The sequence below is a fragment of the Podarcis cretensis genome (assembly GCF_951804945.1).
Source record: "Podarcis cretensis genome assembly, chromosome: 10".
Classification (NCBI taxonomy): Eukaryota; Metazoa; Chordata; class Lepidosauria; order Squamata; family Lacertidae; genus Podarcis; species Podarcis cretensis.
In genome coordinates this window covers 51842687-51866498 of record NC_137179.1, presented here as the reverse complement: position 1 = coordinate 51866498, position 23812 = coordinate 51842687, and the positions used below count along the sequence as shown (strand labels likewise).

Sequence of the window (23812 nt, the reverse complement as noted above, 5' to 3'; positions counted from 1 at the left end):
ACTCAGAGACAGTTTGGAACTTTCAAGCTAAGGAAGTCCATTGTAGTGTTTCAAGTTTTTTTGCTTCAGTGCTGGTTTTAATATAACTTACTTAATTTTTTAAAATACACACATATCTTTATAATTTATTGGTAGGTTTTATTTAGCTGTATCTGTTTTCAATTCACCTTGTGGGCCACCTTGGGCCCTGCAGTGGAAGAAAGACAGGATAGAAATGAAAGAAATAAATAATTATTATTATTAAAAATTAGGCTTTTATGATGTCATCAAAATGAATTATCCTTCTTCCAGTGCCAGTTTCTTTTGTAGAGTTCTGCTACTATTGTTATGATTACTAACGCTAATTTTAAAAAATATAATTTCACAATTACCTATATAAAGCACACCCACCCACCCCAGACAATGTAAAATAAAAATAAAAATCCTCAGGGCTGTGCCCACATTAGGAAGCCAAAGGCCATAAAGAAGGCATCTGGCAAAAAACACTTTGGATTATTCATACTGTGGGATTATCTGTTTGAAAGCACATACATGTCTCTGCAGGCACAAAGAAACCTTTGCCACATAATCCTAAGCTTCCAGGGTCTGCTCTGTGTAACCTGCTTAAAGTTTGGGCTTGTTTCTGAGTCTTTAGTATTTAAGCAGTTTGGAAGTTTATCGTTTTTCATCTTGTATAACTGGATGGGTCCCTTTTCAGTTGTCCTGCTCCTGAAGGAAATAGTAGCCAGCTGGGAAGCTAGATAGATAGATAGATAGATAATGGTACCATACAATATGATCTTGTACATTGGTTATTAAACTGGCCATAGCCATTGGTTGGCACTTTAGCTAATATTAAGGAGGGCGGGAATAAGTACATCATTGCTCCAAGTGTGCTTACATTGTCGTCAGTGGCCAAAATGCAGAGAATAGTGATCTAGTTTCTCAGGTATTCAGTCAGAGTTCACGGCTCACAGTCATCCATACAGAGGTGCCCCTTAAAGAGAAAATTGGTCGCTTCAATATTATATCTGAGACACTCCCCCACTTCTAAAAGTGCTCATCTGAACAGAGCTGTGTAATATCTGCATAATATGAAGATGTTTGTAAAAGGCAAATATGAAAGATAAGCCGCTTATTGAAATCTCTGTTAGGACTTTGAACTAACTTTGGATGAAGCACCAGTTCTGAGGCAAAACAGCCTGCGTTGGCAATAACTTGGATTGCCTCGAAATCAAGGCAACCCTGTCCACACTGAAGCAGGCTGGTTCCAAAGCTTCAGACCTGCCTCCCGTGGTTGCCCTATTTCCTTTTGCAAGCCAGGTTTGACACATTTTTTAACCTCCCGTAAGCTCTCCATAAAAGGAAAATGCCAGCCATAGGGGAGGTAGACAGGGACAGCACTAGTAGCACCCAGGCAAGGATTGGTTTTAGAACAGCACTCCAGTCACAATAGGAGAGAAATTAAATTGACGTATCAGAAACTCTTTCACTGCTTTCACTTGTCTTTGCCAGTTGACTCTCTTAGCAGCAATAGCAACACTCATAGAGGCTTGTCGAGTTGTTGTTGGTTGCATTCTGCTTATATGACATTCCCTTATTTCTATCCAGACCAAAAATTTCCTAAAATCCAATCTCTTGCATCCTATTTTTAAACATATTTTCTTACTGCTCTTTGTGTCTAAGCTCTCAGACTATATATCTGAAACATTACAGGTGTCATCCCTTCAGAACAGAGTATGAAACTGGCAAATGCCATCAACTTCTGTCAGAAAAGGAAAAAGCTGTGGGCATTTGTTGATTTCCCCATTATAGTTCATTGCCAGGTCATATGAAGCTTCAGAATATGAAGTAAAGCAAGGATTTACCTCAGATACAAAATGAAGCACAATGTTGTCCAGTTCCCAAGCTGAGGCAGCCCGCTATCAAAAGCACTGTGTTTAAAACCATTTTTTCCCTCTCCACATGCCTATTCTCTAGATCTGAATACATAGAAGTCTGTATATAATCATGTTCCAGCCTGCAGTCAGAAATGATCATAATTCCATTTATAATTTAATGATATACTCTTGTATTTAAGCACCATGGATTTGCAGCCATTTCTATTCCAGGATGTCAGCTAAGACAAGATTTGCTTTAGAGTGCTGTTAAGGCCTTTCCTCCTTAACCCTAAGTGAACCCTAGGATGTACCTTAGCTAAAGATCATGGTTAAAGAGGAGAGACAGTGATCCCAGGTCAGATGATACACTAAGCCAAATCATGGCTTAGCTGCTGCCCCAAAACCCCAGGGAACATCAAAGTGGTCATGGTCTCCTCCTCAGAAGCCTGCACATTCATGCTAACCCATGGTTTGGATGACTGTAACGTGCAAACCAGGTGAATGTATAAGAGTGAGGCATGCAGTAGAACCCTTTCTATAAACAAACAGGTGTGTTCATCCATGTTTCTTCATTTGAGGCCACATGTAATAATTAACTGCCTATTTGAACAAAAGTGTACGGTGGTACCTCAGGTTAAGAACTTAATTCGTTCTGGAGTTCTGTTCTTAACCTGAAACTGTTCTTAAGCTGAGGTACCACTTTAGGCCTCCTGCTGCCGCTGTGCCACCGCCGCGCGATTTCTGTTCTCATCCTGAAGCAAAGTTCTTAACCTGAGGTACTATTTCTGGGTTAGCAGAGTCTGTAACCTGAAGCGTCTGTAACCCAAGGTACCACTGTACATAGCTCAGTTAAGACTTCAGTTAAGAGCATTATACTTCAAAAGAGTGGCATCAAAATTTCAAAAAAATCAGTTTTAATGCTTATGGAAGTAGCAATCTTTTTTTAAAATATCTTTCAAAGAGTTGAAATATGAAATATATCAGATTTTAAAGGCAATTAAATAATGGCCACACGTAAATCAGGAGGTAAAAACTTGGTCTCTTAAACAATTGGTTATATAAAACAAACGGGACTTCCAAGTAAGCCTTCAAAAATTGGGCTGAACAATGACAGTGTTTCTACAGGAGTAAATGTGTTCAAGATATACAGTGTAATAAAACATAGTCAGAATTATTCAAGAAGTACAAGCCCCCTCATCATTTTGACTGCAAACATGACAGAATAAGCCACTGCTGCTTAGTACATAAGAAATTCACTTTTTTGTTGGGGTTAAAACCACTTTCTGCATTAAAAAAGCAATTAAATTTTATCCTTCAGGAGTTTTAGTGCTTTCCTTAGCTGGTTCTTAGTTTGCCTCTATGCTTTGATGGACCTTTGAGGTGACATCACATTAGAGGTGACGTAGAGAAGAAATTGCTCAATCAGGAAGCTTGTTGAATAATTCATTCCTCTTCGAATTGCATATTGAATACAAAGTGGTTGATTGTGTTTTAATATCTTTTGTAAAAGGAAAAGAAAGGACTTGTTAAAATGCAGTATTTTCAATGTAATCTTTAATCCAATTATGATACGCCTCAGTGTTTGCATCCTTACATAAGTGGGTTAGTAGCTTTGAGCATACATGTAATGAAAACAGCATATTTGATGAACCTCAGAATATCATGCAATATTTTTCTTTAAGAAATAATTTTTCTCAGACTTGGATCCTCAGCCGATTAGACATCTGTAAATAGAAAACAAAACCTCTGCTTTGTATAAGCCAAGGGTAGATAAATGAATTGAGCGCATATGTCAGAATTGAAAGGCCCCTTAAGAACATAAGAACAAAACGTAAGAAAAGTCATGCTGCATCAGGCCAAAGCTCCGTCTAGCATTCTAGTCTCACAGTGGCTCATCAGATGCCTACAGGAAGTATTCCTACTGTTATGGGTTAAGGGGCTGCTTGTGCGTAAATGGTTGAGTTCTCAACTCCTGCAATCAGTTTCTAAAACTCTCCCAGACCACGGAGCCATGGGTGCATGGCTACCTCAATCGCTGGCAGAATCCGTCAGTGGGCGCTTCCGGAATTTACACCAACATAAGAGTTCCTTAACGGAAACTCTCCTTCTGGATTCTCTGCGTGACAGTTTCCTGCGCGGAGTAGGCGTCCCCAACGGAGGTCCTGAGACTTCTCCGCTGTTCTCACTGGAAGTATCTTGGAGCCCTCCCTCCGACTGAGTTTCTGCAGGAACTCTTTCTCTCCCCCTGCTGGTTCCTTCCTCAGCATCCGAGGGTCTCCTAGCCTCCTGGAGCCCTTCCACCACCTGACTCTCCGATGGCAGTTCCCTGACACCTACATAACAAATTTCATCCCTGCGTGACCAAATTCCAGCATGAAAAGCATTTCCATGGAGGACAACCCAAGTTAGTCCCAACACGTATCGGTTGTGTTTTCCATATTCATGAAATGCACAAATTAGGTAGCCCCAACCAGCGGCAAATTTCCATATTGTGTACATATGGATCTATGGAAAGTTTACAGTATCTTTCCCGCACGTGTGTTTTATTGGTAAGAGATTTGTCAAGTTGGAAGCAGCTCAAATGAAACAGGTACAGACATAATGAAAACTGAGTGAAATAATTGGGTTACATCCACTACTAGTCATATGACCCATTGAAATTAGTGGACATGACCATAGCTGTCAACTTTTCGTGCTTTTTTGCAAGGAATCCTATTCGGAATAAGGGAATTTCCCTTTAAAAAGGGGAAACGTTGACAGCTATGGACATGACTAACTTGGTCCCATTTCATTTGGTCTGCTCTGAACAGAACTTAGTTGGATTCTACCCACGGGGGGCGGGGAGGAGGAAGTTATTAGTGGTAGTAGCACAAGTAAGTTCTATGTCCTCGTGTTTTATATTCCAAATAATATTCCAAGCATTGGAGGAGAAAAAAATTAGTATAAGTAAATGTTGCCAATAGGGTCACACTCCTTCTGAGTGAGTGGGCCTGTAGTTTTGGGGTCTTTCTGGATCTACTGTTCTCTTGGCACCACAAGTGGCCCTAGTGGCATGGAGTGCCCTTCACCATTTCAAGGTCATTGTAGGCAGCCTATCCAGGCAGGGATAAGCTGGCCACAGTAATTTGTGCTCTGATAACAACAATATTGGATTGCTGCACTGCACATTATGTTTCTGATGCCTAGTCAAAACCTGCATCTAGTGCAAAATGCAGCTTCACTTGGTACCTATCCTGTTAAGTGTCATGTCTGTTTTTTTTCTGAAGCTCTTAATGTTTTCTGGGATTTTTTTGTTTTTTGTTTTAAATCCTGCCATGATAGTTTTTAGAACTACCTTATATTGTTGCTAGCTGTTACATTGGTATTTTGTGTGGGGGTTATAAATAATTGTGGACTATTTTACACATTTTTAATTGAAGAGTGCTACACAGTGGTACCTTGGGTTAAAAACTTAATTCGTTCTGGAGGTCCGTTCTTAACCTGAAACTGTTCTTAACCTGAGGTACCACTTTAGCTAATGGGGCCTCCCACTGCCGCCGTGCGATTTCTGTTCTCATCCTGAAGCAAGGTTCTTAACCCGAGGTACTATTTCTGGGTTAGCGGAGTCTGTAACCTGAAGCCCTGGTAACCCACGGTACCACTGTACAAATAAATAAGAGAATGGGACAGCTGCTGTAAGTTGAGCGCAGTTGTGTGCCCAGGCACAGTGAGCCTGCCGCTGGGGTGCCATGATAGCAGAAGGAAAGGAATCTCAGGACAACTTCTTGGATTGCAATAGGCCACAACTTTATGGATTACAGATGTGAATTTTGGCTCAGGCATTGGGTGTTTCCAGAATCAGTCAGCTTGCCTGCTGACTGCTAACCTGGGAGTTGATCCTGGGATAGGACTGCCCTGTGACATACATCAAATAAGAGCAGCCCATTGTAATCACCGTCTTGAGGAGTGCTGTGGCCTCTTGCCCCCTTTTGGGAGTATGGACAGAAACACCTCGGTGGTGGGCATAATTTATGCCTGGGAAGCAGACCAGAATGAAGACCCTGCAGGATTCTTCATTCAGCTCCATCTCAACTGTGCCAGCCTCCTGAGCCCACCCGTGATTGCTCAATTTCATTGGCGGGCTAAATTAAAAACTGCTCCCACCCTGCCAACTGGTGAAAAAGAGGAATAGAGAGGACCCAAATAATTACCGCCCAGTCAGTCTGACATCAATACCAGGGAAGATTCTGGAGCAGATCATTAAGCAAACAGTCTGTGAGCACCTAGAAAGGAATGCTGTGATCACCAATAGTCAGCATGGATTTCTGAAAAATAAGTCATTTCAGACTAACCTGATCTCGTTTTTTGACAGAATTACAAGCCTGGTAGATGAAGGGAACGCAGTGGATGTAGCCTACCTTGATTTCAGCAAGGCATTTGACAAGGTGCCCCATGATATTCTTGTAAAGAAGCTTGTAAAATGCGGACTTGACTATGCTACCACTCAGTGGATTTGTAACTGGCTGACTGACCGAACCCAAAGGGTGCTCATCAATGGTTCCTCTTCATCCTGGAGAAGAGTGACTAGTGGGGTGCCACAGGGTTCTGTCTTGGGCCCGGTCTTATTCAACATCTTTATCAACGACTTGGACAATGGACTCAAGGGCATCCTGATCAAATTTGCAGATGACACCAAACTGGGAGGGGTGGCTAACACCCCAGAGGACAGGATCACACTTCAAAACGACCTTGACAGATTAGAGAACTGGGCCAAAACAAACAAGATGAATTTTAACAGGGAGAAATGTAAAGTATTGCACTTGGGCAAAAAAAATGAGAGGCACAAATACAAGATGGGTGACACCTGGTTTGAGAGCAGTACATAGGAAAAGGATCTAGGAGTCCTGGTTGACCACAAACTTGACATGAGCCAACAGTGTGACGCGGCAGCTAAAAAAGCCAATGCAATTCTGGGCTGCATCAATAGGAGTATAGCATCTAGATCAAGGGAAGTAATAGTGCCACTGTATTCTGCTCTGGTCAGACCTCACCTGGAGTACTGTGTCCAGTTCTGGGCACCACAGTTCAAGAAGGACACTGACAAACTGGAACGTGTCCAGAGGAGGGCAACCAAAATGGTCAAAGGCCTGGAAACGATGCCTTATGAGGAACGGCTAAGGGAGCTGGGCATGTTTAGCCTGGAGAAGAGGAGGTTAAGGGGTGATATGATAGCTATGTTCAAATATATAAAAGGATGTCACATAGAGGAGGGAGAAAGTTGTTTTCTGCTGCTCCAGAGAAGCAGACACGGAGCAATGGTTCCAAACTACAAGAAAGAAGATTCCACCTAAACATTAGGAAGAACTTCCTGACAGTAAGAGCTGTTCGACAGTGGAATTTGCTGCCAAGGAGTGTGGTGGAGTCTCCTTCTTTGGAGGTCTTTAAGCAGAGGCTTGACAACCATATGTCAGAAGTGCTCTGATGGTGTTTCCTGCTTGGCAGGGAGTTGGACTCGATGGCCCTTGTGGTCTCTTCCAACTCTATGATTCTATGATTCTATGGTGGGAGAGGCCACAGCTTCAACCACCAGCCATTGGAAGCAGGGAAAGGAGCCCTGGCGATGGGGGTGAGCTGCACCGAAATTGCTGCCCACAGTCCAGGTGAGCGGAATTTCTCTGTGAGAGCTTTGGCCCTGCACTCAGTGTCAGTTGTGCCTGTGGCATTCAAAAAGTTCCTTCCTTTGTCCAATCATGCTGTGTTGGACTGTGATGTTCTATCTATAAAGGTAAAGGGACCCCTGACCATTAGGTTCAGTCGTGGCCGACTCTGGGGTTGTGGTGCTCATCTCGCTTTATTGGCCGAGGGAGCCGGCGTACAGCTTCTGGGTCATGTGGCCAGCATGACTAAGCCGCTTCTGGCAAACCAGAGCAGCACATGGAAACGCTGTTTACCTTCCCGCCGGAGCAGTACCTATTTATCTACTTGCACTTTGACGTGCTTTTGAACTGCTAGGTTGGCAGGAGCAGGGACCAAGCAACGGGAGCTCACCCCATCACAGGGATTCGAACCACCCACCTTCTGATCGGCAAGTCCTAGGCTCTGTGGTTTAACCCACAGCGCCACCCGCGTCCCGTGATGTTCTATCTACACGTTCCCTAAAATAAAGATTATGGGGCAACCCTTCTTTGGTAACATGTGGCCCACAGCGAAATTTCATATTTTATTCTTGACGCTTAGAGCTGGCACAGCTTCTGTCTTGCATGGTTTGACACATACATATGTAAGATATGCAGTTACTTCTATGAAGTTTTAAGTTTATTTATTGAGCAGGTGAAATTTCATTTTTAGCTGGGCGCAGGTTCATTTATTATTTGCATAGTGGTACTTACATGTGCCATATTGACACCCGTGATGCTACATTGACATCAGTGAAGCTGTTTCTAAATAGGTTGCCCTCCCTGGCTTTGATCCAGCCAGTTAGGTTAAAATCAAGGCCCAGAAAATCGGATTATTACATCTCAAGGGAAAGGAATGATAAGCAGTGTATGGCTGTGGGTCTGCTTTCCTTGCTGCATTGGTGGTGTTTGAGGTGCTGCTAGATGCAAAGCCAATTTGTTAACAATTAGTACTCATTAGGATCATTTCCTAGTATTGATTTTTTTTAAAACCCACACATTTTACAAAGTACTTTTTGTAAAAACAAAACAAAAACCCTGCAGTACTTTATCAATTAAGCATATTAGGAGCCAATGTCAAGATTAACTTGACTGATTTCATTGGCTATAAAGTAATTATTTTTTGCACCAGAGTCCACCTGGCATCCCATTAAGTTTAAGACTTTTCAGAACAAGAGCCAGCTATATTTAATTAGTGAATGTGTCAGATAGCACTGGTTTTAAACAAAAGAAGTCATGGAAAAGGACCAGATTTTTACCTTGATGTGAGTTTCTTTTTTAAGAAGTACACCTATGTGCTGAATTCTGTATAACATATGACATTGTGATTGGATTTAAATGTGAGGAATTTGCACTTTTTTAAAGATCTAAGTTTCATTTAAATGTGTCCTTGTTTTTATGTGAATAGAGAGAACCATAGAGCTATAAAAAGCTAATTGACAAATGGCAAAATTAGGCTTTGTGGCAAGCTCTTACAGAAGCTTTTTAATATTTAAAAATAAAGATCATATACATAATTACTTTAATTCATGTTCACATTAAAGCTATATTTCTATCCCTGGTTATTCAAAAATTTATGCCCCATTGTGCAAATTAATTAGGAGAGTTATTTATCTAGCACCCCAATTCTTTTTTTTAAAAGTTGCATGTAGGGAAGCCGCATTGATTTCAGGAGAAATTAACTTTCAGGTTATTCCCCCCCCCCAACACCCCATTTATGCACAGCCATTACAGCTCCGTTGGGCCCAGTCCAAAGATCTTCACTACTAGTGAACAGATTTTTCTTTTTAAAAAAGCAAAAAAAAAAAAAAACCCAACCCCAAAACCAGCTTTTAAGGGCATTAATCACCTGTTGAAGACAGAAGGAAAGAAGGTGCTTATAAGGCCATCTCTCAGATCCATACAGCTGATCAAAGGTGGCAGTATCAACTATCTTAGCAGTGATGCACATGTGACACAATAGCATTTATACCACTGAATTGCAAAAGTACTGATGGGATTCCTCCCCCTCATAATTCGCATGCAACTCTGCATCCAGGCGAGCAACCCATGCATGGAAGACAAGTTTCCATAGGCGCTTTTACAGGTAACCATGCAAGATTGATTAGAAGTACATTCCACTAAAATCAAATGGGTGCTGCTTCCAAATGAATGTACTGGAGATAATGGTACAAGATTTGGACATATGTACTATTATATATGTGCATGTTTGATACACATATATGCAGGGTGAATTAAAATACTGTAAATAGAAGAGGACATTGAGAGCTTCACGAGCAAGTGAGTTATAAATGCTAGAAGTGGTACATCTATGTATTGCAGAATGTTAGGACACACTTCCTTCTAATTTTAGTATTTTGGCAGATCTGATAGTACTACGCAAATAAAGAATGTAGTACAACCATCTGGATTTATTTTCTTTTTTCTGTCTTGCTTGGTTCAGCTGTTAAGAAAAATAACCAATTTTTCCCCATTAAGTTGGGAGGGGATAATAAACATGCACTTGAAAACAAGTGCCATAATTGTATTGCCCACGCTGGAGAGCTGTCCTAACCCAAGAATGTTTCCCCCAAAATTACTACTCATGCATATTATCCCTTTGATCCTAAAGGTAAAGGGCAAATGTTGTTGCTGTTGTTTAAAAAAGGTACCCCTTACGTGCTCCACCTTTAATAAACAAAAGTGTTAGCGGCACGTGTATTTTGTTTAACCACAGTACATTTGCTTCTTAATTAGTAAATATTCATCTGTTATCAGCAGCAGCTATGACACCCCTCCCTGCTAACACGTTCTGTCATAAATAATCAATGAGGCTCTATTAATATTCATGAGCTGGAATCTGTGTAGTCATGTGCACTGATGCAGAGACAGGGGGAGTGTTGCTGCGAACTGAGATGAAACTCTGTGTATGTCTGTGTGTATACGTGAGTGTAAGATACTTGGGGAAGAAGAAGAAGAAGAGCATGCTGCTGCTTACACACACTACCCTGGCTTGTGCTTCCAGCTAACAGTGGCGTGTCTGTGTTCCTGCACCGGAGAGACTGATGAAAAACAGTAGTCAAGTCTGGAGGGTGCTTCCCTGTCAGTGCATTTGCCTCTCAGTCCTTGGGAAATTAGAAGCCTTGCTCTTTCATTATTTCTTACTAGAATGGGTTGCAATTTGTGCAGTTTTCAAAAGAGGGAGGAACACTACAAACTGCTTTATGAAGTTTCCCAGGTGAGTGCAGAAGGTTTTTGTAAGAAGCTCTGTAATTTTGTGCTGTTTGCAAAGCACTTGGTGAAAATGAGGGGGTGTTGATTTTGTGTTTTGGTGTGTGTGTGTGTGTGTGTGTGTGTGTGTGTGTGTGATTGCATATTTGACTGTCTGTGTGTTTCTTTTAAAAATTGCTGTACATCTTTTTTTTGCCAAATTCTCAGCCAGAGACATGCGTTATCATTGAACCATATCGTAATGTGCATAGGGAATCTTTAGATTTGGTAAGTGGATTGTCTATCAGTTACACAGATGACACTTTTGCAGCTGTTAGGATTTAACAGGTAGGATTTGCCAGCACTTGGGTCTCAAGTGCTTTCAAGAAGTTTACTGGAGGAAGTTTTATGACTCAGCATGTGCTACCAAGGCTGTAGAGATAGCTATTTTTAATTAGAAATGACTGTTTTGTTTAACAGTAAATTATCAGAGCTATTTTTCTTCTTCTCGTTTTGAATAGGGGTTGAGCTGCCTGATTTTAAAGGATGCTTTTATCAGTCGTTATTCTGTCCTTTGTACTGTTCCTCAATATTAGTCAGAGAGCTTGATTTATCATGTCCTTACTTAAGTCTGTGTCCCAACAGCAGGAATATTTCTGTAATGTGATAACACTGGCTTGTTGTGCAATTAGAATAAGAAGGGAGAGATGAAGAAAATAAATGTTACCCTAGTAGACTGTAATTTTGCACAAGTCCTATTGCACCCATGTTTGAATTGTGTGGATTTCGTTTTGATTTGGCTTTTGCTCTGGCAGATGAAAGTTTAGTGCCTCAGCATCTGTTCTCTTCCTCTTTGTAATTTTCCCATGCTTTGGCATGTCACTGTTGACAGAGGCTGAACACTTCCAGTTTTTGACTGCACTGTAGATGACGAGCTAAGGATTGAGGACAAAACAGTGTAGAATGTTGGTGGTCTGTTGGCACAGCAGTGACTAAGTACCCATTGCCTACTGTTTTTCTTCTATTTCCCCCCCTTCAAATTCTTCCTGACGTGATTCATTTCACAGTGGACTAATTACAAAGTGGATTCTCTACACATGAAACATCCTCCTCAGTTGCAGAGTTAATGCACATTTTCATGGTAATGTGATCAGAGCCTCATTAGCCAGTTTCCAAAACGATCCCCTGCATTAATTAAATATAAAAATGACTTTTTTATCACCATGGAGGGGAAAAAGAAGATTAACATTGTCAATTATAACCAGGGACAATATCTCTGCTTCTTTTTAATACCATCTTCCCCCCACAAAGAATCAAGTACTTCCCAAAGACTAAAAATAGCATCCGAAGGCAGATAACCTGTCAGTTGCTTTCAGCTCAGAAAATGGACTCTAGGTGGAACACTTTCCTTCAGTTTAGAAGTAATTCCATCATTGCTTTTTTTCCTGACAGTTGCAAGATAGAAAATAGAAAAGTAGCGCTACTTCTCTCCTCCCACCCTCCTCCCTTCCGACTGCAAGTAGCCAAAGAGACCTTTAAAAATACAAAATGTAAATAGCTCAGTAGATTACAGTACTGCAAATCAAAGAAGCCAGACCATGTTATAAGAAAACAGATCAAGCCTCCGTCTGAATTTCATAAGGAATATCTTAACTACATTGGAGCTAGGGGATATATTAAATACATTTTTGTGAAATTTGCTTGAAGTTGACACTGAATACTAAAGCTTTTTAAGCATGCAAAAGTGTCTGCCATTGTTGGGGGATTCCAGAGGTATTCATCCTCTTGCTTGTTTGTTTCCTCCTCTGCCAGAGGTTGCAGCTTTCACGATAAAGAAATGACAGAGGAGGGAAATGAATTACCACTTTCACTTTAACCCTGGTATTTACCTGATAAGGTATAATCCCTGGAAGAATCTGTGTGAGTCTTCCAGGAGAGCAGTATACAGGCAAACCTCCAGCTTTTTGCATTCTGGATTGTGGGGGAAATGTCACTGATAAAGGCTTTTAAAGAAAGCAGTACTGTAGTGTTACGCCTTTTTCTAGCTGTTACTATGTGGATCTTTGAGTTAGTTTCTGTTTTTGCTCCAGTATATATGCAGCTCTATGATCGCATGTCAGCTCAAGCATATTTTAGAGAGGTGTTCCCCGCTAGCAACCTCTGTCACAAAAGAATGTTCCATTCTGCTATACAAAAACAAAAATGATAATATTGCTATGAGACTAATGTGAGCTGTATTATTTGCAAGAAAGCAATTCTGTTTTTTCCACATTCTCTTTCTTACAACTGTACGTCCAAGTCTGTGGACTTGTATCTGGAAGACTTGGATTCAGTTCCAAACTCTGCCATAGAGTATGGTCTTGGATAACCGATGCCCCCTTTAGTTTTACATCTATAAAATAGGAATAAGGATTCAAAGTTGATGTGAGAAATGCACAATAAGCATTTACTAAACAATTTGCAGCTGGAAATAGTTCATTAATATGACATTAGGTTAAATGTGGTGAGCATAGTTGTCAAAATGAGCATTATGCAGAATTTTCACAAAGGTCAATTTATGATTTGATTAAAAGTCTGCTTTTCAAACCCTGTTGAGAAAACTCCCATCTGAGAGGTGCTTTGTGTTTGTTTGTTTTTTGCACCACAGCCCTAATATGTTGCCAATTCTGGGATTCCGTCTAATTCATAGCACAATTTCAGCCATTCAGGGATCAGGTAATGAACATAATGATATCATGGTGTCACATAGCCAGTAAGATTTGGTTGCTTTTATGACATCACTAAAAGTAAATGAAAACACTCCTATTATTTTCAGTCTGTATGGTAGTAGAGAGCAAATGTTCCTCCTGTTGCCTAGGAAACGTGGAAATACTTCTATGTTGCCACACTGTATTGGAAGTTTCATTGTCTACCAAAGCTGTGTGTCCAGCCTTTCACCCTGATCTAGCTAACTCTAGTCACATACCATTTATGCATGCCTAGATGAGTGAGAATGTCAATGAGGAGGCTGCGTATTTGAATATGCCTCAAAATATGCATCCCGTTGAAAGTAAAGCCAGGCAGATGGTTGGAAGTAAACCCAGTTGCAGATAATTTTTAGCCAAATTGCATTAGTCTCAATTCATTCAGAGTGTACATCCCTCTTCACATTTTGTCCCAAACACAACCTTCCAATAAGTGTGGTTGATCAGGAGGGAGAATGTAATTTGACTGCCTCACTAGCAGGGTTGGGTTTTCTTACCCCAATATATTTCTTCCATTCTGCAAATTTTGTACCCTTTCACAAACAGGGCTGTCCAAGGGACCTTGCATAGGGTGCCCAAAGCACCCTAAAAGTTAGTGATATGTCAAAAGATTCAAAGCTGAGGTCCCACAGATTTCTCAACTAGTTTCTGGCTGCCTGATCCTAATCCTTATGTCTTGGATTGACCCTGTTGTGTGGGCTCTTAGCTACCAGGGAAAGGTAAAAAGGTAAAGGACCCCTGAATGGTTAAGTCCAGTCAAAGGCGACTCTGGGGTTGCGGTGCTCATCTCACTTTCAGGCCAAGGGAGTCGGTGTTTATCCGCAGACAGCTTTCCGGGTCATGTGGCCAGCATGACTAAACCATGATGGAAACCAGAGCTCACGCAAACACATTTACCTTCCTGCCACAGTGGTACCTATTTATCTACTTGCACTGGCGTGCTTTCGAACTGCTAGGTTGGCAGGAGTTGGGACAGAGCAATGGGAGCTCACCCCGTCGCATGGATTCGAACCGCTGACCTTCCAATCGGCAAGTCCAAGAGGCTTGGTGGTTTAGACCACAGCTCCTTCTGCGTCCCCGTGTTGTATGGGCTCTTAGCTACCTTGGCTATCATCCTTGCCCGTGCTGGTTCATCAGTCCCATTTCCCATAAAGTGAAACCCTTCTTTTTAATCACACATTTTTTCATCAGGAATTTACAGGCAGCATTCATGGCACTGGGTGCCTTTTCCTACTATTCTGCCTTTCCCCTGTTACTATAGCTGCTGTTTTGTCTAACTAGAGAAGTACCACATGGCTTTATAGCAGCTACAGCTTAACTCTGTCTGTTCTCATGCCAAAGCATTAGTGGATAAACTTCTTAAACTTCTTCCATGAAGGGCCATTGAGCTATTGGGTTGTGAGGCAGAACTGAGCCAAAGCAAGATGTGAGTACGGCCATACAGAGCTTGGAAAGTTTATTTGAAAAAGGAACTAGTTATAGTTCAGCATGTTCAAAAAGGAACTGATTCCATTTCATGTTTCTCACTGTGTTCAGTTCACAATGTGATTCAGATTCATCCAAATGATTGTAGCCAAAAGTATACATGTAGCTAAAGTAGAGCTGCACTGTATTTCTCTGACAGAACATAGCAATAAAGGGAAGAGAACAGTAAGAAGTATTGGGGTACAACATATGGGGTGGACAGCAGCAGCAGTAGGTTGCACAACATTATTGTGTAGCACCAGAGAGTCCTGCAAAAATTTTTGCAACTACAATGCCTTCCATTTTCAGTTGGGAAGACAGCAAAGCATAATTATTCCAAGACAGCATGAGACTAGAGCTTCACATTCTACACATACACACATGACAAAAGTTACTCTGGGAGTTGGTGATTTTGAGTACAGTTGCAGCATAAAAAGAATGTGCACCTCCACTTTAAATCACCCTGGCTGCTTCTTGTACCACAAAGTCCTTTAACAAATGTTTGCAGGAGTAAACATGCATCTGTAACTCCAGTTGGAGGAGGGAAACTTGGGAACAATTTGTACTGAAGTAACACGGTTGCAAGACGATGGTTGAGACCTTCTGCCACGTATCATTTTGCTTCTCAATATTACCCCTTTCTGATGCTGCTTTAATTCTGCTTGCAATATGTAGTTCTGCCTTGATATTTGCTTGAGGGGTTGTTGTTGTTGTTGTTGTTGTTGTTGTTTAGTTGTTTAGTCGAGTCCGACTCTTCGTGACCCCATGGACCAGAGCACGCCAGGCACTCCTGTCTTCCACTGCCTCCCACAGTTTGGTCAAACTCATGCTGGTAGGTTCGAGAACACTGTCCAACCATCTCGTCCTCTATCATCCCCTTCTCCTTGTGCTCTCAATCTTTCCCCAAATCAGGGTATTTTCCAGGGAGTCTTCTCTTCTCAGGGGTGGTAGAGAAATACTTTTGTGCCTCTGATTTTTTTTTTTTCCACCTAACCTGGGAGCCAGTAGCCTGAAATCCTATACGTCAGCTGTGGCAAACCCTGTGGCACACAGACCTGGCATGCCTCATGAGGCTGTTTGGGGAAAATCATACCTTCCCTCTGTTAGTCACTTGACATCTGGGGCATAGATCTGTTATGTCCAGGCTGAGTGCTGAGACAAGGGATATCTTACATCTGATCTTAGTGCTAAGCATCACAGTGCTGTGAGCAGAGATTGGATAATGTCTTATCTTGAAGCTGTGCAGCTTAGCACTGAAATCAGAGACAAACTTCTGCCCACTCTTCGATAGTAAAAAGTAGCAGGCAGAGATTTATCTCTGCTCATAGTGCTGTACTCCCACAGCACTAAGATAAGTGAAGTGCTGATCGCTAAGAGTTAAAATAGCATTTCCACCCACTCCAGCTCTTGGGTGTGTGGGTGAAATGCTATTTTTATTCTTAAAGATCAGGCAGAAGGATCTCTGCCTACCTGTGTGTGTGTGCCTACCTGAATGCATGCCTGGCTGCTGTTATTTATTCATATTTTTGTTTTGTCTGTGACCTTGCCCACTTCCTGCCCATCCTTGGAAGGTTCTCCATGTTATAGCCTTTTCTTTGTGCCAAAAGAGCACATATTTACCTGGGAGTAACTCCTGTTAAGAGGACGCGGGTGGCACTGTGATGTAAACCACTGAGCCTTGGGCTTGCCGATCGGAAGGTTGATGGTTCGAATCCCCACAATGGGGTAAGCTCCCATTGTTTGGTCCCAGCTCCTGCCAACCTAGCAGTTCGAAAGCACATCAAAGTGCAAGTAGATAAGTTGGTACCACTCTGGCGGGGAAGGTAAACGGTGTTTCCATGCGCTGCTCTGGTTTTGCCAGAAGTGGCTTAGTCATGCTGGCCACATGACCCGGAAAAACTGTCTGCGGACAAACATCGGCTCCCTCAGCCAGTAAAGGGAGATGAGTGCCGCAACCCCAGAGTCGTTTGCGACAGGACTTAACTGTCAGGGGTCCTTTACCTTTACCTTTTTAAACTCCTGTTGAACTTAATTGTTCTTACTTTTGTGTAAACATATTGCACTATAGTCTTGCATGTTCTCACTTTTAGCTGACTTGCTGTCTAACCTATGAAAACATATGTCGTTAACATTGTTGCCACAATACTCTCGGTTGTTCTTGATCCTAGAAATCTAATGTTCAAAGTATAGCAAACTGAATGGTAAGATAAATTCCTCTATTTTACAGTCTAGCTTAATTGCAGTACATTCATTCATCTTTGTACATTTCCTATACAGTACACTTAACAAACATTACTTGGCAAATGAACTATATACTTGGGAATTACAATCAGAAGCTTTCGTATATGAGTGATTATCACCATGTAAAGAAAAATACTGAATTTCTACTTCTTATTCAGTAGGCCTAAATAGTTTTGTTAATGGTGGTTGTTGTATGACATTGTAGCAGAATGAAGTTACCTATTGCCATGCACTTTATCTTTATCAATGTAATGTTTTTCATAGTTTTCTAAAAAGCTTTCATCTGTAGTTCTCTGTCTGTCTCGATAATTTATTTCTAGCCAACTTAAGTCAGTGCTTAAATCAAGTTTCTTGTTTATTTTTCAGATATTTCCTAAACAAAAGTCCTTTTTAATTACTTGCTATAATTTTAAAATGTTATATTTCAATGAAATAGAGCACTTGGTTTATTTACAACTAAAAAGAACCTGTAGATCACATAGAGAATTGTTATTATCATCATTATTTTATTTATTTATATCCCACCTTTTTTCTAGGCTAGGACTCAAGGGGGTTTACAAGTAAAATAAAACAGGTAAAAACATAGAAAAGACAATCATTAAATAAACAGTTAAGTACTAATGAAATCAAAAGATTTAAAGACCTTTTAAGGATACAGATAATTCCAATAAAAACATTACAGCACCAGCCTTTTTCTTAAAATGTCAGTTCTCGAAAGCTTGCTGGAACAAGCAAGTTTTTACAAACATTTCCTCATGCAGCCTAGATAGGTTTTTACACTATGTACTGCTAATATTCTTTATCTCTTTAGAGGCAAAGGGAGGCAATTATGAAATCAATGGATTTTGGTATCTCTCTCAGGTGGTTCAGATTTGTTTTGACATCATCTGCATGAACAGAGGAGGATCTTAGGAACACATGTCATCTCATCCTCTTCCTATCTCCTCCTCATATGGCATGCTGCAATTCCTACTTCTGAACTTAGTTTGCAGAAACTATAGATTCCTATTGTGCCTAAACCAGCAAACCAGTAGTCTCCGTGGCCAATTAGGAATAACTTGGAGCTTGTTCATATCAGCCAACTTATTCCACCCATCTACAAATTGAAGGTGAAATTGATTGCAAGCCTTCAAACCATGACACACTTCCCATTTTTGTGATTAAATCCTAAGAACATTAACCTGGATGCTCTCTACAACACCATGAGAGGACAACAGTGTGCCTCTGCTAGTTCTTCTCTCTTCTCTGTTAATTCAAGATAGGTGCTTCAGTAAGCAAGGCCTTCCATGGATTTGTCATTGCAACAAATGGAAGTTGGAGACTGCCAGTGTGCTCTCTTTTGTCTCACAGATTGCAGTCCACTCTCTGGGGAAGGGTACAGGGTGGTGGAAAGAGGCTACAGAACCTCTTGGGGAAACAACTGCTTCTTCCTTTCCTGACAGTTGACTGGATTCCTATCTTCATTCTTTAGACCATATTCTGACACCCTAATGATCAGATCCAAGAGTGATTAGCTTTACATATTTAAGTAGTGCAGGAACTTGCATCAATAAGAGCTCTATAGGCCCCATATGGAAAACTAGCAGAAGAAATACTGGAGTCATGAGGAGATTACTTGGGGAATCTGGAAAACAATTTCATTCTTAAAGATTAATTGCTGTCCCATGGGAGACATCATGATTAGCATTGAAGCATGGGAAGTTACAGGATTAGGAGACAGACAACAAACAAATGCTGTTTACAGCTAGTGATTCCAGATATTGCAACTGGACTGAAGTACCTTCATGAATGATTGGTGATGAACCTTTAAATTACATTTGCAACCATATTGGTCTTATCAACTACAGCAAGTGTGCTGAAAGAGAACCTATTTGACGATACTTGTTTGTCCTTCACTTGGTCCCACTATTTGGTGGTAGTGCCTTGGTTGATAACCTATTGAGAAGAGAGTATATGTAACACACACATACACACTTAGGTACCAAGTGCACCAGGCAAAAGCTTTTCTCTATAACCAGACCATTGACATTTAATTATATGTGACCTTTTAGAAGTGGGTGGGATTTTTAAAAAAATGTATTTCTTTTCTCCTCTTGTTTTTAATGCATCTATGTGATGGGGGTGTTGTCTGTTCATTTGGTTGTAAATTGCTTTGCATTTTCCTGGGCAAGATAAAGCAATTAACAAATTCAATAAATTATAATAATATCAGCAAAATGACTCATGTCAGAGCATGACCAGAGCTAGTACTGGCTTATTCCATATTTGAGATGTGCTGGGCATCCCTATGCACTCTGAATATAGCAACATGTTGAATTCTGTAAAGGATTCCCCCGCCCCGCCTTACCTAGAATGTGGCCTCCTACTGTCAGACATTGAGGGAAGAGTTTGACCAATGAATTTGCAAAGTGCAACCATTAACTTACATTGGAAAAAGTGAAGTGAGTATGAAATAAATCTGATCATGCCTCCCGGTGAATTCAGCCAGTGAGAACCAAGCACCTTCCTATCCAGTTGTTCCACTGTGAATTCTGCTCACAGCTCACACTAGAAACTATATTTTAGGACAGATTCTGCTCACCCGTTTCCCAAGGGCTCAGGGCGTGTAACAACAATGTATGAAATACAAAATTGGCACCCGTGATACACAGAAGAGGTTGTCCACAGAAGAGGAGGGCAAACAGTTGTCACTCCTTCCTCCTGCAGCCCCCCACTCCACCTTCTATCCTGGAGATTCTGGAGAGTTGTCCCCCCAACTTTCTGGACCATATTTTGAGGGTGCTGAAGGGTGGAGGTGCAGGAAGAATGAGAGGAAGATGAAGTTTTGTTGCATGAATGGAAGTCTGCTCATGCATGGACAGCATTGGATACAGCCCTGTGTGTTTAATTTCTATGAATTTTCTTGCATTTTATTAGTAGTATGGGGGGGGAATACAACAAACAAAATAAGAAATTACTGAATACAAATAATGCATCACACTCATAATGCTTAGAGTTTGTTTTGTTTTGTTGTCACATTGTATATAATAGTGCTAAAATGATAGTATTTCACTTTGTAGTTAGTATTCCACTTTCCAAGGGCCTTCTGGTGGTTCCCTCACTGCGAGAAGTGAGGTTACAGGGAACCAGGCAGAGGGCCTTCTTGGTAGTGGTGCCCGCCCTGTGGAATGCCCTCCCATCAGATGTCAAGGAAATAAACAACTATCTGACTTTTAGAAGACATCTGAAAGCAGCCCTGTTTAGGGAAGTTTTTAATATTTAATGTTTTATTGTGTTTTTAATATTCTGTTGGGAGTCTCCCATAATGGCTGGAGAAACCTAGCCAGATGGGTGGGGTATAATTATTATTATTATTAATAATAATTAATAATAGGCTTGATGTGCAGATTTTGGTTGCTAGATATGAAACTAGAGACCTATTTCCCACAAATTAGACTGAAAATTATAATGGGTTTTCTTCTAGCACCTGCCATGGCCTATAGATGCAGATCTTGCTTAGGAAGATTTTTGTCTTGGTGAAGAAAAATAGCATGCATTACTATTTTTGGTTATTTGCTCTTTAAGTATGGTGCTTTTTGAATTCCAGAAACATGTTATACAAGTGTTGGAAACTTTCTTAGCCAAAGCTGTTGGTTTTTTTCTTCATAGCTAGTATATTTTTACCATTTATCTCTGTATGACCTTGTTGTACCTGGTTTTATTCACTTTCTTGGATTAAAAATTGTTACTTGACCATGTTCAATAGAAAAAAATGCCTTTGAAAGACTTAATATGGGACATGATGAATAGTGGCAGAAAATGGATTTTTGCTGTATGTGAATACCAAATTATACATTGTAGTTTCGCCTATTGTCCAGGCTGCAATGTTGAACCTATGCTACAACACTCACTACTTCAGGATGTTTTCTGTCCAGTGACTGGTATCTTCAAATGTACCCATCCATCTTCTTGTCTCATTATATTAGATGTGACTGATGTTCTGCACCCATTAAAATTGATGGGAAAGAACAAAGAGAAGAAAAATGTGCCCTTCAATTGATCCTACATTTTAAAGGAGCAAATCAGACTTTCTGGTGATATATACAGTAGGCTAAGCAGTTATTACTATTTATTTAATCAATAACTGATTCATCACAATTAACAATAGACACAATTCTGCATCTGTTTTGCTGGTGGTGTATATGGCACCTGTAAAGTGCAACATTAATATTTTTCTTGGGACACAATGACAGGAATTTACAGTAAAGTCCAATACTCACAAACCTGTCGGGGCCAATTCTCACTTAAGTGTTTGCATTCATTCACAAACATCAGATGTAAAGTGTACATACACTATTTTTCAGCAGTTCTTCCTTTAAAATACATTCGAGTGGTGATTAGGAAAGGACTTTGTCCCTGGTCATGTGTATTTTAAAGGATCACACATTCAAATCCTTGGTGTGAAAAGTAAAATGAGAATCAGGTACCAATAACTTGGATGAGTTGGGTAGAGATGTGCCTACTTGCCTATGCTGTTGCCTTTTAAAACAGCAAGAGATTAATAGACTTCCCCCTGAACTTACATTCAGGTTGTGCCCAGAAATTGAGAATGAAAATGGACAATAAGGGGAAACTCCATCATTCCTCTGAAAATTGTACATTTTGCATGTAATTGCACAAGATGAGCAATTGCTGCCACGCTGGAAGTTCTAACAGGCTCTCTCTTCCCTGTATGTGTAGAAACCTCCTATTTTGTGTGTCTGGACTCTAGCCTACTGTACGTGAGAGGTTTATCCATTGGCCCACCCACTGCTGTCATGTGACACCCCCCCCCCAGAATGTTACCCTCTAGGGCAGGCTTCTTCAAACTCGGCCCTCCAGATGTTTTTTGGCCTACAACTTCCATGATCCCTAGCTAGCAGGACCAGTGGTCAGGGATGATGGGAACTGTAGTCTCAAAACATCTGGAGGGCTGCTCTAGGGAATGTAGCCCTCGGGATCAAAAGTATTCCTCATCCCTGCATTAAACCCTAGCTTTGTATTATATCTGAACTCAACCACTGTGTAGGGAGCTTTTGTATTTGCAGTTGTGGTGTGGTAGGGCGTTGAGGGTCTCCTTTCTGATTGTAGTCCTCCACGCCACTTGACAAATAGTTTTGGAGACAATGCTAGAAAGTGATCTCCATTGTAGTATGCAGAGTTCTGATAAAACCAAGACTTAGGTACTGTAAGCCTTGTCATGTGTATAGAAACTGAAGTGATCCATGTTCTTTAATCTCTGAATTCCAGTCATAGTTTTCAAAACTACTTGGGGGGGGGATTTTGTGTTTGTGTGTGTTTCGTTTGTGTGTTTTGTATAGGGTTGAACTTGATATCACGTGAACTTGAGCCTTTTTTCCCTTGTTTCCCCCCTAATACCTTGCTTCTCAATCCCGAAGTTGTTTTTCATTCTGTTTCTGCCGAAGTTTCCAGACAATAGTTTAGTTCAGCTTTGCTGCTGGTTAGGCAGCCTTTGCTTATATGAAGATGTCCTTACAACCAGAGTTGTTTATTATATTCTACTCCAAGGGTACAAAACTTGCATTGCAGTTCCAACTGATGTCAAAAAAAGGTAGTGTTGAACTATTTTTAAAGTGAAGTGGGTGACAGCCTTCCATTGGGAGCCTTTTTTAAAAAAATAAGAGTATGTCTCTGGTTCTTACAGTTCTGGTCCAACATGTGTAACATGCCTCCACATTTGTACCTGGGAGCCCAGGGGAAGGAGTAGGGGAGATAGGCTTGTTATTGCCACTTTGTCAAATAAGCAAATAATGCTTCTTTTCCGCCTGAAAGCCCTGTAGCCGTAGCCAGCCCTGGTTGAGTCTTTCTCAAGCTGCATGTGTTTTACTTCATTCTAATTATATGCATACTGTTGCAGTTTTTAGTGTGAAGCTCCTTAGTGACAAGTCTTTCTAAAAGACTTTCCAAAAGGTGTAAATCATTAAAGTGTTTCTGTCATTCCTCATTACATAAAGTATCTAAGCAGCTAACTAGTGATTAGGTCTGGGAGCAAGAAAAATATCTACACTGGCTACCGAACCATTTACAAGCATAATTAGTTTTGAGTAGTTATTTCTAGATGCCATAGTCTATTTGGTGCTTTGGCCATCTACATTTTAAGAATTTTGGTTTTGATCATATTCGTCTTACCCTGCTGTTGTTATTAAGATATTTTTAATTGTGATGGTTTAATTTGGTGTTATTGGGCTCCAAGTCCCTTGACTCCCTGACCATTGGAACATGGTGGTTAAGGCTGATGGCAGTCTAAGTCCAACAACATCTGATTAGCCACAGGTTCCCCATCCCATTTATAAATCAATCAATCAATCAATCTTCGTTGAGAAGCTGCCACCTACAGTTCGCCATAGAAGAGAGCTGCTGGCAGATCTAGCTGTTCCTGACACAAAGTCCCAGGGAGCAGAATTTAAGATCCTGGAGACAAACGCTGAAAAGCCCTGATACATGTTGTCAGCTGTTGCACTTCACAGGGTAGCAGACCATGTAGCCGGGCCTCCGATTATGATGAATATGCTCAGACAAGTGTGTACTGCTGTTATTGCAGTTGCAGCAAGTTAGGCTGCAAAAGGCTCCAGTGGATGTTGTTTTGCTAACCATCCAGCACTCAGCATTGTATGCATTCAGC

General features: G+C 40.9%; 1 protein-coding gene across 3 annotated transcripts in view; it reads left to right on the top strand.

Moving 5' to 3' along the window:
- The window catches only part of PDZRN4 (PDZ domain containing ring finger 4), a gene marked incomplete at its 5' end in the record, with an annotated part of 233043 nt that overhangs the window by 108095 nt on the left and 101136 nt on the right, over positions 1 to 23812 (top strand). The window contains one exon of one of the 3 annotated variants that reach the window (XM_079994131.1): positions 10403 to 10730. The exons of the other annotated variants lie outside the window; for them this stretch is intronic. Within the exon in view, the coding sequence (XP_079850257.1) occupies positions 10662 to 10730 (69 nt within the window). Of the gene's footprint in view, positions 1 to 10402; positions 10731 to 23812 lie in introns of those variants that run through there. 3 annotated transcript variants of the gene reach the window in all.